The sequence below is a fragment of the Diabrotica virgifera genome, chromosome 5 (assembly GCF_917563875.1).
Source record: "Diabrotica virgifera virgifera chromosome 5, PGI_DIABVI_V3a".
In the NCBI taxonomy this organism is placed as follows: domain Eukaryota; kingdom Metazoa; phylum Arthropoda; class Insecta; order Coleoptera; family Chrysomelidae; genus Diabrotica; species Diabrotica virgifera.
The window spans coordinates 52064543-52090115 of record NC_065447.1 but is presented as its reverse complement, the minus strand read 5'-3'; the positions used below and the strand labels follow the sequence as shown (position 1 = coordinate 52090115).

Sequence of the window (25573 nt, the reverse complement as noted above, 5' to 3'; positions counted from 1 at the left end):
GGTTTTTGCGGCAGAATTACGAGCTATTTATGAGCTCTTGAAATTATATAGTTTCGATTTTTGAGCTCATCCCCTTCACCCCCAAACAACCCTTTAATTGATTTAACTTAAGAGAAAAATGCTGAGAAAACTTAAAATATATCGTATTGCGGATATAATTCCTATAGCTTATATCCTCTAAGAATAAACTATTAAATCACGTGCATTTCGATTATTGAGCTACAACCCCTTCGCAAGAAAACCACCCTATCTTCCCGGCTTAAGAGAAAGTTGTATTTAAAATGCATTAAATTAATTATTTGGCGACTACACATCATTTAATAACTTATAAGCTTCCAAATTACGCGCATTTAGATCAGTAAATTGCAATTTATTTTGTATAGTGCAGTCACTGAAAGTAAAAATCAACGATTACCTTCAATTTCGGTGAACCTTCATCGATTTTCACGAAAACTGGTCAGTGGTTAGAGGATACCTCAAGAAACAAAGGTGACATGGTACCACCTTGCGCCTTTACCCTGAGGGTGGATACCACCCCTTCTCGGGGGTGAAAATTATTTTATAAAAAATAACTGCACAAATCTATAAAAGAACAAATTATAAGCAAAATTTATTATATAAAGTTATTAAAATAAGTCAATACTTTTTAAGTTATTAAAGATCAAAAATTTTAAATATTCGTGAAAAAAATGCATGTTTTGAAGCGGTTTTTCGTAAATCACTGAAAAACTGTAAGTATTTACAAAAAAGTTAATAGTAGTTTAATTCGTATAGCTTATATTTTAAGAATAAACTCTTAAATCACGCGTCTTTCGATTATTGTGCTACAACCCCTTAGCAAGAAAACCATCCCATATTCCCGGCTTAAGAGAGAGTTGTACTTAAAATAATTTAAATTAATTATTTGGCGACTACATATCGTTTAATAATTTATGAGCTTGCAAAATATACGCATCTCAATTATTGAATTGCCATTTTCTTTCTATAGTGCAGTCACTGAAAGTAAAAATCAACTATGACCTTCGATTTCGGTAAATCTCCATTCATTTTCACGAATTGACAATAACAACTTGGGGTTTTAGCCTGGAGTATATGTCACCCCTTCTCGGGGGTGAAAATTATTTTATAAAAAATAACTGCACAAATATATAAAAGAACAAATTATAAGCAAAATTTATTATATAAAGTTTTTACAAAAAAAAAGTTAATAGTAGTTTAATTCGTATAGCTTATATTCTAAGAATAAACTCTTAAATCACGCGCCTTTCGATTATTGTGCTACAACCCCTTAGCAAGAAAACCATCCCATATTCCCGGCTTAAGAGAAAGTTGTACTTAAAATAATTTAAATTAATTATTTGACGACTAGATATCGTTTAATAATTTATGAGCTCGCAAAATATACGCATCTCAATTATTGAATTGCCATTTTCTTTCTATAGTGCAGTCACTGAAGGTAAAAATCAACTATGAGATTCTATTTCGGTAAATCTCCATTCATTTTCACGAAAATTGGTGAGCGGATTTTGATGCTATCAACTTTTTCTGGAGCTCATTTTTGATAGGTATTTCTAAGTACCTTAACAAGTATTTAGTACCTAAGTGTTATAAAATGCATCTCTTTCCCGTTATTTAAACTTGAATCCTTAGATTTGAACAGTCGCAGAAAAAAATATACATTTAAATACCAATAACTTACTTTAAATTAAACTTAAAGGGTTTTTCAAGTAAGCAATTTATTATATTTTTTATTATCTTCAATTTTAGTGATGAAAACTTTTTTGTGAAAACTTACAGTTTTTGGGTTATTTATGAAAAATCGCTTTAAAGCATGCATTTTCTTTCACAAAAATTAAAATATTTGATCTTTAATAACTCAAAAAGTATTGATTTATTTTAATCACATTATATAACAAATTTTGCTTACAATTTGTCCCTCTCTCGATTTGTGGGGTTATTTTTAATAAAGTAATTTTCACCCCCAAGAAGGGGTGACATATACCTCAGGCTAAAACCCCAAGTTGTTATTGTCAATTCGTGAAAATGAATGTAGATTTACCGAAATCGGAGGTCATAGTTGATTTTTACCTTCAGTGACTGCACTATAGAAAAAAAATGGCAATTCAATAATTGAGATGCGTATATTTTGCAAGCTCATAAATTATTAAACGATATGTAATCGCCAAATAATTAATTTAAACTATTTTAAGTGCAACTCTCTCTTAAGCCGGGAATATGGGATGGTTTTCTCGCGAAGGGGTTGTAGCTCTATAATCGAAAGGCGTGTGATTTAAGAGTTTATTCTTAGAATATAAGCTATACGAATTAAACTACTATTAACTTTTTTGTAAAAACTTACAGTTTTTCAGTGATTTACGAAAAACCGCTTCAAAACATGCATTTTTTTCACGAAAATTTTTGATCTTTAATAACTTAAAAAGTATTGACTTATTTTATTAACTTCATATAATAAATTGTGCTTTTAATTTGTTCTTTTATTGATTTGTGCAGTTATTTTTTATAAAATAATTTTCACCCCCGAGAAGGGGCGGTATCCACCCTCAGGGTAAAGGCGCAAGGTGGTACTATGTCACCTTTGTTTCTTGACGTATCCTCTAACCACTGACCAATTTTCGTGAAAATCGATGAAGGTTCACCGAAATTGAAGGTAATCGTTGATTTTTACTTTCAGTGACTGCACTATACAAATTAAATTGCAATTTACTTATCTAAATGCGCGTAATTTGGAAGCTTATAAATTATTAAATGATATGTAGTCGCCAAATGATTAGTTTAATGCATTTTAAGTACAACTTTCTCTTAAGCCGGGAAGATAGGGTAGTTTTCTTGCGAAGGGGTTGTAGCTCAATAATCGAAATGCACGTGATTTAGTAGTTTATTCTTAGAGTATATAAGCTATAGGAATTATATCCGCAATACGATATATTTTAAGTTTTCTCAGCATTTTTTTCTTAAGTTAAATCAATTAAAGGGTTGTTTGGGGGTGAAGGGGATGAGCTCAAAAATCGAAACTATATAATTTCAAGAGCTCATAAATAGCTCGTAATTCTGCCGCAAAAACCGATTCAATATTCCTCTTTTTAAGTAGTGGAGGGGGGGCTGACTCAGCCCCCCCCCCCACTAAAGTATTAAATTCCTGCTTAGTGGAACGAGCTCAAAATTTTTAGTTTGCGGAATATGAGAGCTCATAAATAGCTCATAAATCAGGGCTATTTGTTTTTTGATTTTTGCAAGTGGGGGGGGGCCAGCTCGACACGGGTCTGCTATACTCCCAAAGCCGCGTGCGGTATAAAACGGGAGACTATTATTATTATTAGGAAATAGTCCAAGGATCATTTTCTATATCATGCCGCTATCATACGCTAAAACCTTGGGGGTGGTTGCCACCCCATCTCGGGGGTGGGAATTTTTTTATTACATTTGACCATGTAACTCGATGTAAAAAGTGATTCTGTGAAAAAAATGTTTTTTGCATTTTCTTCGTAAAATTAATATTTTTCGAGTTATTCGCGCTTGAAAATAACAGTTTTTCGACGAAAAATTAGACTTTTTTAGAGGGTACGCATTTGATCAAAAAAACTGTAGATATCGAAATTGTATCTTTTAGTAACACAAACCAAATTCCTTTCCTATAATATCTTTAAGACCAATACAAACCGAGATACGGCATGTTAAAGGTTAGCTTTTTTCGTCAAATGTACAATTTGAAATATTCAAAGCCAAATAATGGGAAAAATTTGCATTTTTCGAGGAAAACTTAAATAATATTTTTTAAGTATTAGCATTTCATGAATATTTAAGTGACTTGCGTTATCAGCAAAGTACTAATTTAAAATGACTGATACATGGAAGCAGACGCTAAAATTATAATAAACAAAAATGTTTATGAGGTAGATCTATTGTATTGTAGGGAAAGATACTAATAACAGAAAAAAAAAAGATTAGCTTAGTTACGTGAGAAGAATTGAGAATGAAGAACATATTGAGATAACATTATTCGAAGTAAAGAATGCCAGAACTTTAAAGAACAAAAATCAGGGGGATCAGGAGGAATCGTTAATGGACTAATTAAGTACGGAACAGACAAATTACACAGAATTATAAACGAAATGTTCAGTAACGCTACAAACCTGAACGAAATACCAGATGAATGGTCCAAAGCACATATACAGGGTGAGTCACCACTAACGCGACGGAAGATTAGAGCGAAATGGTAAAAGATTTGAAAAATATTTTTAATTAGTGGTTTGTAAGTTAATAAAATCTACATTTAAAAATTATTTTGAAATATACAGGGTGTCCCAATAAATGGCGGCATATCAAAGTTATATTTTTTCTTATGGAACGCCCTGTATTTTATTGCATTTTTAATTGTTCGCAAAAAATAAGGTATAGTTTCATAAGGCTTCCCTATACCTATGTACAGAGTGTTCTGAGTCGTGACCCGTCAAAATAGCCCGGTCAAAACAGCCCCGTCAAAAAAGCCCCGTCAAAATAGCCCCAACACAAAATAGCCCCGACAAAATAGCCCGCAAACAAAATAGCCCCGACAAAATAGATCGCACACAAAATAGCCCCGGTCAAAAAAGCCCCGGCTAAAATAGCCCCGGCTAAAAAAGCCTCTTAAAAACAATTACATAATTATTTATACAAGGTGTCCAAAAACTTGTTTTTAATTTAAATTATTTGACAAAAAGGAAGAATGTATTTAATTTATTTAATTTAAAATGCATTTTACTGTTGCCCGAAAACAGCAAAAAATGTTTATATCATAAATTAACATTGATTTTCGCTTAACTTAAATGTTCAAACTTCCAAGAGGCAGGAAAAACAGGACTCGAGTTCTCTGAAAAGACAATTTTTATTTAAAGTGGTTAAGATAAACATCTGAATAGAGGGTAATTACCATTTCCGAAAAAATTTATTTTTAAGGAATTATTTCATGATGAATTCTGAAGGGAGCTTTTTTTCGAGGCTATTTTGTCGGGGCTATTTTGTCGGCGGACTATTATTCCGCGGCTATTTTGTCTGCAGGCTATTTTGTCGGAGCTTTTTTGACGGGGCTATTTTGACGGGGTACCGTTCTGAGTTATGTTGACTTTTCTTAAAATGTAAAGTTTTAAAAGAAGGCTTATTTATTCTCAAGTTATTTAAGAAATTATAAAAAAAATACTTTTACGTCTAAATAGTTGGATATTGGTTGAATGTATTCCATGATTGATAATTACACATTTATTTACAGGGTGTTCAACATTTACAGTTTCATTATTGGATTATTCAATGTGTCATATGATGCTTATTTTAAATAGAACATCATGTATATTAATCATTAATTATATTAAACGAAGTCACCTCTTTCGAATGATATATGGATATCCTATACCTAGGTATAATAGTTTTTGCGTAATTTACAGTTATTTAAATTCTTAATCTGTAAATCGATTTTAAAACAAAAGATGTATCTCATTGTACGACATCGTCATTTTATGACAGTACAGTCTGGTAATTATCAAAAATATAAACATCCATGTATGATATTAAAATTTAATTGTTCCTAAAAATGAATAACCACGTTATCTACGAAAGAGTAGACATGGTACTTTGCATTGGGGAGTGTTTGCAAAATTATATCTTACTTTCTAAAGTTTACGCTCAAAAGTAGGTATCCTGATAGAAGACACCCAAAAAAGGACGTTTTTGAGCAATTTCGGAAAGTTAAATAAAAATAAACCAGTTATTTGTGATCACGTCAAGGAACTTGATGTCCTGCTTTCTGTTACGGAAAACCCAAATACTAGTAAAAAAAAATTCGGGTAAATCAGTCAAACGACTGTTAGAATACTTAAGACAAACCACTATTATCCGTATAAAACTCAACTACACCACCAATATTAGACCGAACAGGATTATGATAAATATTTAACTTATCGTTTATGGACTTTAGATTTTGGAGCAGATCCTGATTTTTTTTAAATGTATTGTATACTTTTCATAATAATGGTCTAGTAAATAGACATAATTTTCATTTCATTATGATACAGTAAACAAACATTTATTTCGTACAGTTTAAAAATCGAGAGTGCATAAATATTATTTTTAAAATCAATTACCGTTTAAGAAAATTGTAAATTACGCTAAAACTATGACTCCTAGTTATGGAACATCCCTATACCATTCGAAAGAGGAACCTGTGTTTAGTATAATAATTTATTAACATACATGGTGTTTTATTTAATATAAGCATCATATGACACATTAAATAATCCAATAATAAAACTGTAAATTTGGAGCACCCTGTAAATAAATGTGTAATAATCAATCATGAAATACATTAATTATAAAATAATTACCAGACCGTACTGTCATAAAATGACAATGCCATACAATGCCAATAATTAACTACATCTTTTTTTTTAAAATCGATTTACAGATTAAGGCTATGGGTACATAATTCGCAAATATTTTACGTGTATCTCTACTTTATCTGTCTTTACACGGCAAATTACGTGTAGTAAAATTCACACTGGTATGGATATGTAAACATTACTAGAATGTCATTCTGCTTAAAAATGTCATCATTAATTTAAAGAGATGGCTTTTGAATGTTCTTGGATAACTGTTATTTTTATAATTGCAAATTATTAATTCAGTTAATAAATGTGATAATTTTTTCACTAACTATGTATTCAGTGATTGTACTAATTTATTTGTACAACAAAAACTAATACTCAATCGAGAAAAGAGGAAAAATATTAAAGTGATTTTTTAATAATATATTGTTATGGAACGCTTACAATTTTGAACATCTTTAACAACAAAATACTTGGATCACAGAATATATTATCCTGATGTATTCTCTGCTTGGATCTTCCACAAATAATACAAAATAAATAACTTTTCATTAAGTTCACGTCTTAAATCAATTATTTATCAAATACACTATATATCAATAATATTTAATCAAACTTTCAAAATATTCCCGATGCAATGTCAAATATTTAAAATTGTCACTGATTGTCAGTGTCTGACTGACAATATATGCTGACAATATTATATTCGGCTGAGTGCGTTGTAAGACAAAGATAGATTTGGAAAATATTACCACGGCATTGTGTTCATTTTTTTCGAATCCTGAAAAAACCAATATATATTTCTGAAAAATTTAAACGCAGAATGAAAGACTAAATTATTACCGAGGCCCGAAAGTCCCTTAGAATAAATAAAAAGTTTATTTTGAATGAGATATTTGAAATTAAATATCACACTAAATTTTCTCTTAGTTTTTCACCCCTGTAACTTATTAAAATAAACATTATAGAAGTTCTCAGGGACTTTCGGCCCTCGCTAACAACGTAATCTTTCATTCTGCGTTTAAGTTTTTCAAAAATACTTATTAGTTTTCTCAGGATTCGAAAAAAATGAATCCCCATTTGAATAGCATTGCAGCCGAAAATACGTACCGATCCTCTTAAGAATTTTAATAATTGTAAATTACGCAAAAACTATTACACCTAGGTATAGATAGGACATCCATATACCATTCGAAAGAGGTAGATTTGTTTAGTATAATTATTTATTAACATAGGTACATGGTGTTCCATTTAAAATAAGAATCATATGACACATTGAATAATCCAATAATAAAACTGTAAATTTTGAACACCCTGTAAACGAATGTGTAACATTAATCATGAAATACATTCAACCAATATCCAAATATTTAGGTGTAAAAGTATTTTTTTTTTATAATTTCTTAAATAACTTGAGAATAAGCCTTCTTTTAAAACTTTACATTTTAAGAAAAGTCAGCATAACTCAGAACACTCTGTACATAGGTATAGGGAAGCCTTATGAAACTATACCTTATTTTTTACGGACAATTAAAAATACAATAAAATATAGGGTGTTCTATTAAAAAAATATAACTTTGATACGCCGCCATTTATTGGGACACCCTGTATATTTCAAAATAATTTTAAAATGTAGATTTTATCAAGTTACAAACCACTAATTAAAAATTTTTTTCAAATCTTCTACCATTTCGCTGTAATCTTCCGTCGCGTTAGTGGTGACTCACCCTGTATATACTCCAACAATTAGTTGAGAAAAAAATGGCAAAAGATAGACCAGTACACATGGAATTCATCGATTTAAAAAAGGCATATGACACTGTTCCCAGAAAACAACTATGGAACACGATGAAGGAAATCGGAATAACTCAGAGGTTAATAGAAGCCGTAAAAAACTTTTACAACAACATGGTAAGAGTTAAAACTGGCAATAAATACTCCAACGAATATTTAAGACCACAAAAGGCTTATTTCAGGGATGCTCTACTTCTCTGACACTCTTCAAGATATTCCTAGAACAAATATTAAAACCATGGAAAAGGAAATGTGAAGGGATGGGAATTCCAATCCGGGACAACTTCCTGCACACATTAAGTCTTGCAGATGACCAAGTGGTAACGGCTCAAGATGAAGAATTGTTCTATATGCTCCGAAAATTAGAGGAAGAATACACAAAAAAAATGGACTGGAAATAAACCTAGAAAAGACCGAATACTTAACAACAGAACAAGAACCAGAACAAGAACCAGAGAAACTTGGAAATGGACGATGATAGGGAAATTAACGGCACTGAAAAATTCACCCGTGTCGAGCTGCCCCCCTCCCCCACTTGCAAAAATTAAAAAACAAATCGTGCGATTTATGAACTATTTATGAGCTTTCATATTCCGCAAATTAAAAATTTTACTAGCCTCCCGCTACTTAAAAATAGGAATATTGAATCGATCTTTGCGGCAGAATTACGAGATATTTATGAGCTCTCGAAGTGATATAGTTTCGATTTTTGAGCTCATCCCCTTCACACCCAAACAACCCTTTTATTGATTTAACTTAAGAGAAAAATGCTGAGAAAAATTAAAATATATCGTATCGAGGATATAATTCGTATGTATAGCTTATATTTATTCTAAGAATAAACTCTTAAATCACGCGCATTTCGATTATTGAGCTACAACCCCTTCGCAAGAAAACCACCCCATCTTCCCGGCAGAGCCGGATTTAAGGCAGTGGGGGCCCCTGGGCAAAATTGGTGTGGGGGCCCTACCTCCTACCATTAAAAAAATGTTGCTCGATCTACTTTTATAAATATAATTTTAAATAATAAAAAGTACAAGAGCTGTAACTTGTTACAGTAAAATATTAAAAATGATAGTAAGATGTATTGTTTTTGAAGTCCGTGAACTTTTCGAGATATGTTAATTGAAAATTTCTTGAGTATGTGGGACATATCTAGTTGCATTAGGACATCGTGGCCAATGCTCATTGTATAGAGATCATTCAAACACTCTTGGCCCATCATAGACGGAAGTCGATTTTTAATTAACTTAAATTTTGAGAATGATCTCAAACCACTGCAGTTAGTTAGCATCACAACTAAACATAAACAAAGTGTCACCTCAACATTTGGAAAAGCATCATTCATATTCTTTTCTTTTAGCAGTTGGTACATTTGAAGTTCTTTGCTTATATTTGATGAGCTGATTTCCTCATTAAATGAATTGAAGAATCTTACAAACTGTACCAGATGGACACATAAGTTTTCATCTAAATCATTGCTATAAATGTTGGTAAGTTGATGATAATGTTGGTGAGTGAGCTTCAATTTCATTGAGAGTTAAATTTTCCAATTTTCCCAAATGATGTAAAAATCCAAAAGTGGAATGAATGAATTCATATGCAGAAAGCCTATGACTTAAAGAGGTAATGAAGTGACTGACATTTTGAGTTTTAAACTTCTCTGATGTTCTCATATCTTTCGAAATTGTCACGTCTTGACTGTATAATTTATTTAAGTGATCTAAGTGCTGCCACTCCTGAATTAAGGTCAATATTTGGATCTTGAAGAATACGACTTGTGCTGTTTGTCCTCCCTAATATCCTCTCTGTTTCCAGTAAACACATTCGATTATAGGTACAAACCATTTGCAATGCTACGCGTTTTAAATTGTTGCTCATAGTCTTCCGAAATTTTGGATAATGCTCCTTTAATCTGATTATAACCTTTAACTAGTCCTTTTGCGGCATTACCTCCATGACCATCTAGTAGTATTTATTCTTTTAGGTAGGCCGCACATCAAAGAAACATGAAACGTAAATCACGTTTCATGGAAATAAAACACTGCTAAACAAATAGACGTCCGGCCATTTATGAAACTTTCCGAAAATAAAAATGTGTTATCAGCATGAATCACACTCGTTTCATTGGTAGGCGGACTTCAAGATTTGTTTAGCAGTGTTTAATTTTCATGAAACGTGTTTTACGTTTCATGTTTCGTTGGTGTGCGGCTTGCCTAAGAAACAATAATATTTTTGCCACGGCCTACGTTGCTGTCGCTTAAAGACGCAGCTTTTAAACATGCTGTTAAGCTGTATCTATATGTAGAGGAAGTGAAAAATACAAGAAATTCTAAGAAATTATTCTAAGAAAATGATTGTTAATTGATTGATATAAACTGAATAATATTTTGACTTCTTAATCCTTAAAACTATTTCATTTAATAAGTTTTGACCCATCGGATGTACAATTTCCTAACCTTAGTTGATGAAAGATAGTTGACATTTCCGCTTCCAGGATTTGAATATTTATTAATAACAGGAGTATTCCCAAATAATTTTCATTTTTGATGAATTCGACAACTTATTTTCGCTGCGAAATGCTAAATCTTGTTCACAAATAAACTTTATAACACTAAAATTAGTCTTTGAGTTACCATTTTCCAATAATTCTTTATTTCTTCGGCCTTTTTTGCTATTTCATTATCAATACGCCATTCTTTCGTGTGCTTTAGACATTTTGTGATCTATAAGCCTACTATCTGCATGTTTCCAATCACAAAATCCTCTGTGGCTAAAATGTGAACGAACACTAGATAAGAATTTACAAACGAAGCAATACACTCACTCGGAGAAAGGTGAAAAAGATAACCATGAACAATGTATTATATTATCACTCCTACGCTCCTTCATTTTATACTTGTCATGCATTGTCGAGTTCCTGTATCTCCTGCCAATATCTGTTTAAATGAACCTCTTATGTTTGGGGCTTTGTGGGGGCCCCCGAAATGTGGGGGCCCCGGGCAGCTGCCCAGCCCTTAAATCCGGCCCTGCTTCCCGGCTTAAGAGAGAATTGTACTTCAAATGAATTAAATAAATGCACATTTCAAATTATTGAATTGCAATTTTCTTTCTATAGTGCAGTCACTGAAGGTAAAAATCAACTATTACCTTCAATTTCGGTGAACCTTCATCGATTTTCACAAAAATTGCTGAGTGGTTAGAGTATACCTCAAGAAATAAAGGCGACATGGTGCCACCTTGCGCTTTTACCCTGAGGGTGGATGGTGGATGTCACCTTCTCGGGGGTGAAAATTGTTTTATTAAGAATATCCCCACAAACCGATAGAGGAACCAATTCTAAGCAAAATTTGTTTTATAAAGTTATTAAAATAAATTAATACTTTTTGGGTTATTAAAGATCAAATATTTTAATTTTCGTGAAAAATGCTTTAAAGATATTTTTCATTAATAACTCAAAAACTGTAATTTTTTACAAAAAAATTTTCATTACCAAAATTGAAGCTAATAAAAAATATAATAAATTCCTTACTTGAATAAGCTCTTGATATAAATTTAAAGTAAGTTATAGGTAATAGAATGTACATTTTTTTTCTGCGAGTACTCAAATGTAAGGATCCAAGCTTAAATAACGGGAAAACGATGCATTTTATAACATATACTTACTAAATACTTGTCAAAGTACTTCGGAATACCTATCAAATGAGCTCCAGAAGAAGTTGATAGCATCAAAACTTATACTCCAAAAATTTTTCCAAAAAAATGTTTTTGTTTCTTTTTTTAATAACTCTGTTAATTTTTATATCAGGCACATCCAACTATTTGAGAGGTAATTTGAAGAGCTATAAAACTGTATTACATTTAATCTTTCAAAAAATACTTCATTTTTAGGATAATAGGTTAAAGGGCTACAGTTACATTGTTCTCGCAGTAAAGTTTAGGCTTAAACGTTTCTATCTTGGTTATTTTGATTCCTTCAGAAATAAATAGACATGTAAAATATTTACTAATAAAAAATCTCAAATTTCGTTCTCTATCATTTTTTACGTGTATTGAGTATTGTTGAAGTTATTATCAAAAGAAAATAATCATATGTATATTATATTTTTTAAAAATATGCATTCTAAATCGGTCAAAATGTTTAAGGTCATTACTTATGCTGAAGTAAAGAAAGTCTTATAGAGATTACTAAAGATTTTAATTTTTGTGGAAATGGCGTACGTTTTATTTTTCACTTTTTCCTAAAAAATTCGAAAGGGTCGTTATATTTTCATTGAACCCTTGCTTACACTTGATGATATTAGTAAACAGACATAAATATCATAAACCTTACGCCAGTCAATAATTATTTATTTACACCATTAAAATGTATTGATAACAAATGAGAAAATTATTTATTGTACAAAATAAAAATATTTTGTAGAAATAAACTCCAGAAAATTTTATGAGATTAGTACACACTCCCACTATTTCTAATAATTCTTCTTTTTTTTTAATGAAAGATTAAGTTGATTTGAGCAGTTAATAGTGTGTGGTAGGAATTTTTGTGTTGTATGTTTCCTATTCCGAACGTGTCAAAGTGAATCTCGGTAGAGCGAATTCCCTATATCAACTTCGTCCGTAGCTCACTAGTTAAATATTGCAGAGTGCTTTGACAAGCTAAATATATTTTATAAAATGCATTGTTTTCCCGTTAATTAGGTTTGGATAATTAGATTTAAGTATTCACCGAAAATAAATACATTCAATTACCAATTAACTCACTTTGAATAATTAATAATAAAAGGTTTTTCAAAGCTTAAATTTTGGTAATGAGAATTTTTTTGTAAAAACTTAGTTTTTGAGTGATTTACGAAAAACCGCTTAAAACATGCATTTTTTTCACGAAAAATTAAAATCTTTGATCTTTAATAACTCAAAAATATTGTTTTATTTTAATAACTTTATATAACAAATTTTGCTTAGAATTTGTCCTTCTATCGATTTGTGAAGTTATTTTTAATAAAATAATTTTCAACCCCGAGACGAGGTGGTATCCACCCTCAGGGTAAAAGTGCAAGGTGCACCATGTCGCCTTTATTTCTTGAGGTATCCTCTAACCATCGTGAAAATCGATGAAGGTTCACCGAAATTGAAAGTAATAGTTGATTTTTACCTTCAGTGACTGCACTTTAGAAAGGACATTGCAATTCAATAAATTGAAATGTGCATATTTTGCGAGCTCATAAATTATTAAACGATATGTAGTCGCCAAATAATTAAAATAATTCATTTTAAATAGGTACAACTTTCTCTTAAGCCGGGAAGATGGGGTGTTTTTCTTGCGAAGGGGTTGTAGCTCAATAATCGAAATGCGCGTGATTTAAGAGTTTATTCTTAGAAGATATAAGCTATATGAATTATATCCGCGATAAAATATATTTAAATTTTTCTCAGCATTTTTCTCTTAAGTTAAATCAATTAAATGGTTGTTTGGGGGTGAAGGGGATCAGATCAAAAATCGAGACAATATCACTTCGAGAGCTCATAAATAGCTCGTAATTCTGCCGCAATGATCGATTCGATATCTCTATTTTTAAGTAACTAAATTTAATTTGCAGAATATAAAAGCTCATAAATAGCTCATAAATCAGCGCTATTTGTTTTTTAATTTTTGCGGAGGGGGCCAGCTCAACACGGGTGAAAAAATTCAAATACTTAGGATTCATACTCTCAAAGCATGGAACCACCTAGCAAGAGACAACCAGCAGATTAGCACAGACAAGAACATGTATTAAACAAATGAACGGGGTATTGTGAGATAGACAGATTACCAGAAATACAAAGAAGAGAATATACAGGGTGAGTCATGAGGAACTGTACATACTCCTACCTCGTATAGAGGCCCCTATGGGGAATAACAAATGACCATTAAAAAGTGTCTGCTCCCATTGTTTAATAATATACAATACAGGGCGAGTTTCGCATTTTGACAGAAATTTATATTCGTCATAATTTTTGAACGGTCAAATCGATGTGTCTCTTATTTTGGTCAATCGTTACACCATTACCACCTAGTCAACTGATTTATTTAAATTAAAAAAGATCAGGTCCGGCTTTAAAAAATTAGTTCGTTTGTGTCTTAGAAAAAATTTCACCCTGTATACGCTTTTTGAAAACTCTAGTATTAATTTTACAAATTAGACAAATAGGAAATTAAATATATTTACATATTTATTTTACATATTTATTTTTTTCCCCACACGATTACTTAGTTTTTTATAAAAAAATCAAATTTGACAATGAATTACAAATTTGGTAAAGTGAACCATAGATCAAAAAAAAATATCTTTTATTACAAAAATTAATTTTTTTAAACAAATATTTGATTTATGTTACCACCCAATTAACTGATTTATTCAAACTAGAAAAAAGTCAGGTCCGGCTATAAAAAATTAGTTCGTTTGGGTCTTAGAAAAAATTTCACCCTCTATAAGATTTTTGAAAACTCTAATATGAATTTTACAAATTAGACAAATAGGCAATTAAAATGGTATATTTATTTTTTCCCCACACGATTACTTAATTTTTTATTAAAAAATCAAATTTGTCAAAATCGCAATTTTACCATAAAAATAAAAAAAATTAAACAACGTTTTTCTTAAAATTAAAAGTTTCACCATTTTTTTTTTCTATAACACGTCTAGATCTAAAACTCCCCATAACACTTCTCTTTGGACTCTATAGCTTAACATAGACGTGATCAAATAGATAAATTTTAAATTTTTTCACTTAATTTTTGCGATTTAACTTTGTAATTCACGAAACTGCACCTTTTATTTTTAAAAATTCATAACTTTTACGAGAAGAAGACTGAAAGTCTACAACAATTGTCATAGTGTTCACAATGGTAAGAGATATGTGCTGTAAAAATTTCAGAAAAAAGAATTTAAAATGGAACGTTGTAGCGAGTTAAACCGTGATTTCATCTTTTTTTTTTTTTTCATTTTTAGGTTAAAATTCCGATTTTGACAAATTTGATTTTTTAATAAAAAATTAAGTAATCGTGTGGGGAAAAATAAATATGCCATTTTAATTGCCTATTTGTCTAATTTGTAAAATTCATATTACAGTTTTCAAAAAGCGTATACAGGGTGAAATTTTTTCTAAGACCCAAACGAACTAAATTTTTAAAGCCGGACCTGATTTTTTTCTAGTTTGAATAAATCAGTTAGTGGGTGGTAACATAAATCAAATATTTGTTTAAAAAAATTAATTTTTGTAATAAAAGTTAATTTTTTTTAAATCTATTGTTCACTTTACCAAACTTTTAATTATTATTTATTCATAGTCAAATTTGATTTTTTTATAAAAAATTAAGTAATCATGTGGGGAAAAAATAAATATGCCATTTTATTTGCCTATTTGTCTAATTTGTAAAATTAATATTAGAGTTTTCAAAAAGCGTATACAGGGTGAAATTTTTTCTAAGACCCAAACGAACTAATTTTTTAAAGCCGGACCTGATTTTTTTCTAGTTTGAATAAATCAGTTGATTAGGTGGTAATAGTGTAACGATTGACCAAAATAAGAGACACATCGATTTGACCGTTCAAAAATTATGACGAATATAAATTTCTGTCAAAACGCGAAACTCGCCCTGTATATTATTAAACAAGGGGAGCAGACACTTTTTAATGGTCATTTGTTATTCCCCATAGGAGCTTCTATACGAGGTAGGAGTATGTACAGTTCCTCATGACTCACCCTGTATAACACCTTGGTACGTAGTATAATGACCTATGGAGCAGAGAATTGGGTAATATACAAACGAAACAGGTCCAAAATTACAGCAACTGAAATGGAGTTCATGAGAAGAAGCTGCAGAGTAACACGAATAGATCGCATTAGAGATGAGGAGATAAAATCAAGACTGTCACTAGAACAAAACATCGTCAGCTACATCGAAGAAAAACGTTTAATTTAGTATGGACATGTGAGAAGAGCAACAAGGTGGATATCCAAGATTTCAGATTGGAGCCCAACAGAAAAGAGAAGAAGAGGTAGACCCCGCAGATCATGGAGGGATGAAGTGGATCATGGGAAGACGAGACCTTAGAGATGGAGAGTAGCAGAACAGAAAATACTGGAGACGTTGGATGAAGGAAGGAAGGCGGCGACAGATGTAAAAATCCTTACATAGATAGGTATACGTGAGAAGAATAAAACGAAACAGGTCCAAAATTACAGCAACTGAAATGGAGTTCATGAGAAGAAGCTGCAGAGTAACACGAATAGATCGCATTAGAGATGAGGAGATAAAATCAAGACTGTCACTAGAACAAAACATCGTCAGCTACATCGAAGAAAAACGTTTAATTTAGTATGGACATGTGAGAAGAGCAACAAGGTGGATATCCAAGATTTCAGATTGGAGCCCAACAGAAAAGAGAAGAAGAGGTAGACCCCGCAGATCATGGAGGGATGAAGTGGATCATGGGAAGACGAGACCTTAGAGATGGAGAGTAGCAGAACAGAAAATACTGGAGACGTTGGATGAAGGAAGGAAGGCGGCGACAGATGTAAAAATCCTTACATAGATAGGTATACGTGAGAAGAATAAAAAAGAGTAGAAGAAATTGGTTAAAATATAAAAGTGAGCTGCCACAAGCCTGAAGAGAAAAATATTTGATCAATGCAGATTCCCTTAATAAAAGTTTCCAAAATGCAACGATTCATGTTAGAAATGACTTTGCGAGACAATAATGAAGATATCAGGAGAAGAACCAAGGTGATTGACGTCATCTAAACGATAGCTAGACAGATGGACGATGGACAAAGAGGTTATTGGAATGGAGACCGTGGGTAGACAAGAGAAGCTTCGCCGTTCGTCGACCCCCTACACTACACGATCGACTGACGATTTAGGCCCAAACCAGATTGGCCACTCTGCAGCGCTACTCTGTGGATCCACAAAGCAGCTTCCGATGATTTACCGTGGGTTCTTATGTGAAGTGGACGTCGCACCCCAGACGAGCGACTGTGGCCAGCCACAGTCGCCGAGCCTCACTGCTAGTCGCGTCCAGTAGTGGCAAACGCCATTCAGACGGACCACTTTTGTAGCTGCCGCAGATGTTTACGAGAATTTATAGGGTGAGCACCTAAATTGAATTTCGATTCGAAACTGGTTTTGATTGAAGTGCAAAACAGACCGGATATAATATGTGATACAAGAACCCGAGGGCAGGCACGTAGCCAAGGAAGGGGTCCATGGGGTCCGGACCCCTCCCAAAACTGCCTCGACTTTGGTAAAAACTGATTTGGCTTTGTACCAAGGCAGCAAGTTTATCCCCAAGTTAAGAACGAAAATATTATTATTGTTGTTACTAGGATTAATTATGTTTTTATTTAGTGTACGGATCAACTTATATCTAATTTAAAAAACAGATTTACCAAAAACGAAAGTACATATTCTATTAGCATGTCAAATTCTTTTATTTGGATTTGCCTCCACAGACAATGCAAAATTGCTAGAAAATTTGCTTTTACTCCCGCTACACTTCCCTTCCAGCAATAAAAGCTGAAAATATGTTATGGTGTAACTGTAATACCATATCATAGTTGGAACCAAATACCGAAGTTCTCTGCGTAATGGAACATTGTAGCAAAGATTTTTTCCAAACATTTACATATTCCTTACAATTTTGGTAACTATCCCTGTCACAACAGCCAGTGTAGAACGTTCCTTCTCAACAATGAAGCGAGTAAAAACTTTACCCAGAAACAAGATGGGAAACGAAAGAATCAGTTTATTGGCTCTTTGGTCCGTTCATTGGAACGTTGAATTAAAGCCAGATATATTAAATAGCCAAAAAATATTGGATAGACAGCTGATTAGAAGACCAGATATTCTCTTTTTTACGGAATCCTATATTTCGTTAGTAGTCACTAACATCATCTAACTAACTAACTAACATCCAAACTAAAATTATATTAAAGATACAATGGTGAAATTAGGTATTAATTAAAAACAACTTACTAGTGTGAGGTTGTCGTCATTTAGATGTTATATCTTAGTAAAGTAGTAAACACTTGATAAACGTAATTTAAAAAAAATTTAAATTTAAGTTTTACATGGTTAAAATATTTTATTAAATTTTAAAATATTTTTTAATTGAATGAGAAAATAACTAACAAAAAAATGGCAATTTTTAAAATATTAAAAATAGTTTTTTTAAATTTTGCATATTATGGATCTAAAATTTATTCTGAATATTTTTTTCAATACCTTCCTTACCGTCTAATCTAACAAAAAAATTGTTCTATAAGGAAATCATATTCCTATAGCTGGCTGTATACCATCAATCACAAAAAAAAAATTGAAAACCCCTTTAGAAAATGTATAAAATTTATTAAAATATCTTAAAGGGCTACATCAGTCACAGAACGTTTTAGATATATAAAATATCATCATCAGTGTTAGAACTGGTTCATCACATGCTGAGCCACCAAAAAAATACCAGGATATAAACCCTTTAAATGATATAAAATTTGTTACCTTAACATTGATACTTAAAATTCCAAACGATGGATAAAATTTATAAATATGAGGCCCTTAGGCACTGTATGACTCCCCCATCACGTGGGTATCTGAACTGGTGATGGGGGAGTCATACAGTGCCTAAGGGCCCTATTTTTATAAATTTTATGCATTGTTTGGAATTTTAAGTAATAATGTTAATGTAGGAAATTTTATACTATGTAAAGGGTTTATACCCTGGTATTTTTTTGGCGGCTAACCATATGATCAACCCGTTCTAACTTCCACACTGATGATAATATTTTATATATCGAAGACGTTCTGTGATTGAAGTAGGCCCTTAAGGGATTTTAATAAATTTTATACTTTTTAAAGGGATTTAAAAAATTTTTTTATTCGAGTTGTGTTTAGACCCCCCTCAAGCACATTTTCTGGCTACGTGCCTGCCCGAGGGCATTAAAAGGAAAAGCGTGGGACGTCATCTTTGAATTATTTGTTTCTGATTTTAAAGAAGGTAGCCCTATCGAAAATAATAAATCCCATAAGCAATGTTTTCTCTATTTATATTTACATTTTATTATTCATTGGATACATTTGAACTGAACAAAACAAATATGTACTCACAATCTTGTTTGTTTATTTATGTTAAATAGTGGGGTCCTATCCTACGTCAAAAAAGGTTTTATTGTTTGTTGTTGAAAACAAAACGATAAGATATCAGTTAAAAGGGGGTTGCAAGCTAACATGTTTTTCACTTTCATTCAGTTATCAGGTTGTATCAAACTATTTTACGGCTGTAGGATACCAGATGGCCTGGTTAATTTTGTATGTGCTTCTTTCTGTGATATATCTGCTTTTGTCTGGTTCTTCTTAATTCCATTTATGGAGTTTATTGGTATTTTTTCAAAAGCGTTGAAATTTTATAAAATATTTAAAACTATGGACATTACAAACACTGATTTTGACGAACAAACTTTTTTAAAAAAATATTAGCCGGCAAGTTTTTAATCAATTGATTAACTTACTGTTTTTTCTCACCCTTTACATTAAACGCCGCACCCATCCAAACGATCCACTTCGCAGCGTAGTCGCCGGCGCTAGAAAATCGCCTGTTTCAGCCACTCTGTGGATCCACAGAGTAGCGCTGCAGAGTGGCCCGTCTGGTTCGGGCCTTAAGAAGGCTAAATAAAAACTGGACGAGAGCGGCGCAAGATTGGCAGGGTTGGAAACACGAGAAAGGGGTCTATATTCAAAAGAGGACTTTTGAGGTTGGATGATCATGATGCTTCATAAAGTTTACAATAATCATACGTACCCGTCAAAGATTTCCAAAGTACATTTAACACGGAAACGGATATAATGGGAACAATCTTAAGTTCCTCATTTTTATGTTGTTTCAGGATTGTCATAATATCACCAAGCTCTTCTCGGACCATGTTATCCATTGATTTAAAACCAAATCCAAGCGATTTAAGATGCGTAACAACAAAGTGTCTTTGTATTTTCCACAGCTCTCCATCAGTCCCTACAACACCTGAAAATTTGTTTGTATTAGATATAATAATTTAAAGAAGAAGTAGCTACAATAAAAAGTTTATTCATATTTTCCATGTATAGAGTTCTGATTTAAAAGCACAAAGAAGCGCAAAATAGCAAAAGCATAAAAATTTTAAGAAAAAAAGCATTTTATTAAACAAAAAAAGCATGAAAATAAGCATATAAATTTTAACAAACCATTTTTTAAGAAAATATAAATATATACCTAATTATATCTAGGCTTAGCTTAAGAAGTAGTCAAGACCTATTATAAATTTAATAATAAAATAAAACAAATAAAAAAAATAGATAATTGAATCAAAAATGCTTTGCACCTAATTTTTATCGACACGCTTTAGATGAAGGAAAATATATAATTTTTGTTTAAAGCATGAAATAACTAATTACTCATTTCAATGTTATATCGTAAAGTTTCGGCACCTATCACTCAAAACATTTTTGTATATCTAAAAGCTTCTTTCAACGTCCACACTGGTTATCGGTGCATACTTATACTTTGCCACTACTACCGGATCCATATTTATATCTTCAACGTGTTCTCAATTTAAAACTGATAATATTTTCTTCATCTTTTGAAATCCTTCGTTTCTTGTTAATACATCGTTGAATTTTGTTAATACTATCTGACCAATTTTTCCAGGGATACCTTCCATCTTTTTTTCAAAACTGTTTATTTTTGGATCGACGCAACTAATGACATTTGCTGTTTCTCCAAATATTTTATTGTTTCACTCACAGAACAAAAGTTGCTTTTGATAAAAGCAAAATTGTTTTGTAATTATGTTTCACCTAAAACATCCTGACAATATTTTATCGATTTGCTAGCAGTCTCTTTAAGTTCCAATACTCTTTTAAAATTTTCGAAATATTCGGCGTAGTATAAAGCTACATCTAACCATCTACCCCACCGAGTTAACACTGGTTCCGATGGTAATAGAGTGTTAGGGAATCTGTCTCTAAAAAGTTGCACCCTTAAAGAAGCTTTAATGGATTTTGTCCATTTTTTATCAACTCATTAACAAGTGAGAATTGCAGCCGTATGGTCTCAGCAACACGATTCAGGCCGTGTGCTAGACACGTACGGTGAATTAGATTTGGATAAAACATTTTCAAGATTTGGTGCTGTTTTGATCATATATGGTGCAGCGTCGAAAAGCATACCATTTTGTTGGTGGGCACAGCCTCGGGAAGATAAAAATTTGTTACAGCGTCATTTACGAATCTTGTGGAATACACAGAGGACCTACTGTTTACCTCGTCTTGTAGAGTTTTCGGTAACAAATTTATTAAAAAATTAGTCAAAAATAATTACTCGGGTTTTTTTGGGGTCGCTAACGACGAATATGACATCGGAAGCGATCTTCGGAATACCTGGTGCTCAGGGTACCTACTTCTTATGGAGTTTTCGTTAAATTCAATAAAAAATTAGCCAAAAATCATTACTCGGGGTTTTTTTGGGTCGCTGACGACGAATATGACATCGGAAGTGCTCTACGCAGAACTTGGTACCCAGGGTACCTACTGTTTACCTCGTTTTCTGGAGTTTTTGGCAAATTCATGAAAAAATTAAGCAAAATTCATTACTTAGGGGTTTTTGGGGTCTCTGACGACGAATATGACATCGGAAGTGATTTCCGGTGTACCTGGTGCCCAGGGTACCTACTGTTTATCTCGTAACTAATGATGTTTGACTAATTTTTTAATGAATTTGACGGAAACTCCAGAAACGAGGTAAACAGTAGGTACCCTGGGTACCAGGTACTCCGTAGATCACTTCCGATGTCATATTTGTCGTCAGCGACCCAAAAAACCCCCGAGTAATGATTTTTGGCTAATTTTTTAATGAATTTGCCGAAAACTACATAAGAAGTAGGTACCCTGGGCACCAGGTATTCCGGAGATCGCTTCCGATGTCATATTCGTCGTTAGCGGCCCCAAAAACCCCCCGAGTAATGATTTTTGACAAATTTTTTAATGAATTTTAATGACGAAGTAAACAGTAGGTACCCTTGGCAACAGGTACTCCGGAGATCACTTTTTACGTCACCTCCGAGTAACAAAATTGAACTCATTTCCGCCGATAATTGACGAGTTCAGAATTTTTTTTATTGTCTGTTTGAGATGCACTTTAAGAATGCATTTTTTGTATGCAGTTTTTCAATATTATATCATGGCTCTGGTTTACAAAATTTCCTGGAGCATTCACGAATCGAATGCAAAAAGAATTATTAAGATCCGTCTTGTCCTTTTCTTTTCGGAGTTAAGGCCGATTTTAGTGATTTATTGCTTCGTCTATAACGAACGACGGCAGTTTCTCCTTTAGGCCAATCAAGTTAGGTTTTTACTAGACATAACGGAAAAGACGAGGTTTGACAGTTGAAATGTGTAGTATGAGATATTACAAAAAGACTACCATCTTTGGATTCATCAATTTTTTAGTGGAACATTTTTTAATAAACAATCAAAATGTCAAACTTAGTTTTTTACTCATAACTTAAAAACTTGTTTATTTAGAAATTTGACGTCCACAGGTAACTTTCTCAGAAAAAAGATACATCGAATGAGATACGCTAAATAAAAATCGGTTAATAAACAAAAAAGTTATTGCAAAACGGATGACAAAATCACTGTTTTTGAATATAGTTAATAACAATTTTATTGTTTGTTAAAATACGTTTCAACATACCCAAAATTGAGGGCACTATGGTGTTTGAATGGTGTGCAAAAAATGGTCCAGATCTGTTAAATAGTTTTCGTAAAATTGAATTTGTTTATAAAATTTTTTGAAAAACGAGCTAATTACTGAGGCTGGTCCAGTTAATATGGCTGAATGTATCTCAATAATCCGGGGCTCATTTCCTTCGTTTAGATGTATACTAACAGCTTATGAAAAAAAAAGTAAAAAAAAATTACATATACGTACACAAAATTATTTGTTAATAAACAGAAGTTTTTAAGCTTATAAACAATTACAATAATTTCGTAGAAATTAGATAAAATTAAATGACAATAAAAAATACGGAAAGCTGGTTAAAATACACAACTTTCAAAAAAAATTTTTAGGTCCTACGACCCTTGGAGTCTGAAATAGCCTCTTTTTTTGAAAGAATCACAGTTACGTTAATTAACAACACTAAGAGCTGAAATTAACCAATCTTTTATAAGAAAAGTCAAAGTTTTTAACAAAGTTTTTAGTAAGAAAAAATGTTAAAAATTGTTTAAATAGGAGTGTTATAAACACAGAGTATTTTGCGTTCCGACAAAAGTAAAAAATAGCGGACGTAGTCGACTGACTGAATAGTGGGCGACCGGCATGCGGCAGCAACTATTAAAATTACGTTATCCCGACCACAAAAATCCACTTTAAGGTGAATGACAAATTTTCGTCATTCCTTATGTTTTCGAGGTCTCTGAATCCGAATATGGAGTTAATTTTTTTCTAGAATTAGTGGAACATGTTCAAAAATCAAATTTGATGCAAAAATGCGAAAAATCAATTTTGATGATTTTTCAATTTTAACTCACTGTATTTTTGGTCGCTGTAAATATTTCCTTTTGAAAATTTTACTGTGATATCTTTGAAGCATTTAGATAACAATGAGATTTGTCCAAAATGACTCAACACGTTAAAAGAGAAGTTCTTAATTTTTAAACATTTTGTCGTCAGATTTCGTTAGTTTCATGTTTACTTAAAAAAGTTGAGTGACAAACTGTTTAGTATATAATTTTAATTAACACGGAAATAAAATATAATTTATGAAGAAGTTTTCCAAAAAAATTTAATTTAAAATATGCAATAGGAAAAATGTTATGTGACTTTATAGACGAGCGGCACACCCCAAAAAAAGCTTATTTCTCGAGATACTGATACTAATTTTGGTCATAATTTATATTTTTAATGGTGCTCAAAACTAAAATTAGGGTTGTTTTGAATTTTACGTGGGGGAACATTATCAAAATCGCAACTTTACCCTAAAAATAAAAAAAATCACGTTTTTTTGAGTTTAATTTGCTACAACTCTGTTCCATTGTAATATTTTTTTCTGATATTTTTATAGTATATATTTCTCACCTTTCTGAAGACAATGGGGCCTGCTTCAATATTTCTGTCTTGCCATAAAGAAAGTTATAAATTGTTTGAAGTAAAAGGTGCAGATCCTTGAATTGCAAAGTTTAATCGCAAAATTTGAGTAACAAAATTTGAAATTTAGCTGTTTAATTAATGTTAAGTTAAAATCTAGAGCACAGAGAACAAAATGTTTTATAGAAAAAAAGTGGTGTAACTTTTAATTTTAAGAAAAACGTGATTTCATTTTTTTTTATTTTTAGGGTAAAATTGCGATTTTGACAATGTTTCCCCATCTAAAATTCAAAATAAAACTCATTTTCGTTTTCAGCACCATAAAAAGTATAAAGTAAGACCAAAATTAGCCATTCACCACACCGTGGTTGATATCTCGAGAAATGAGCGTTTTTTTTTGGGGGAGTACCACGTACCACTCGTCTATAAGGTCGCGTAACTTTTTTTCTGTTGCATATTTTGACTTTGTGGCCTTTTTATTGTTATTTTTTAAATTCATTTATTTCTACCAAAGTGTCTACCAAAATATATAAATATAATATTAAGCTTCAAATCCGGTATACTGTCAATGTTAAAAATGGGCTGCAACGGTCTAGCGCTAGCGAATGCTAGTCCGCGAATTTATTCTCATTCGGCTGCGCCCATCATTTTTTTTTTTACTTTAGTCGGAACGCAAACTACTCTTTCTTTATAACAATACTGTTTAAACAATTTTTAACATTTTTTCTTGCAAAAAGCTTTGTTAAAAACTTTGACTTTTCTTATAAAAGATTGGTTAATTTCAGATCTTAGTGTTGTTAATTAACGTAACAGTGATTTTAAAAAAAAAAGGGGCTATCTCAGACGCCAAGGGTCATAGGACCTAAAATTTTTTTTAGAAGTTGTGTATTTTAACCAGCTTTCAGTATTTTTTATTGCCATTTAATTTGATCTAATTTCTACGAAATTATTGTAATTGTTTATAAGCTTAAACACTGCTATTTATTAACAAATAATTTTGTGTACGTACATGTAATTTCTTTTACTTTTTTTTCATACGGTATTAGTATACATCTTAACGAAGGAAATGAGTCCCTGATTATTGAGATACATTCAGCCATATTAACTGGACCAGCCTCAGAACTTAACTCGTTTTTCAAAAAATTTTATAAACAAATTAAATTTTGCAAAAACTATTTAACATATCTGGACCATTTTTTGCACACCATTCAAACACCATAATGCCCTCAAGTTTAGGTATATTTAAACATA

At 31.8% G+C, this 25573-nt stretch overlaps 1 protein-coding gene across 2 annotated transcripts in view; it reads right to left on the bottom strand.

Moving 5' to 3' along the window:
- LOC126885721 (probable cytochrome P450 305a1) overlaps positions 1 to 25573 on the bottom strand; it is a 303602-nt gene that overhangs the window by 24651 nt on the left and 253378 nt on the right. For both annotated transcript variants that reach the window (XM_050652491.1, XM_050652490.1), the window contains exon 3: positions 20000 to 20218. In XM_050652491.1, coding sequence (XP_050508448.1) covers positions 20000 to 20218 — 219 coding nt within the window. The remainder of the gene's footprint in view (positions 1 to 19999; positions 20219 to 25573) is intronic.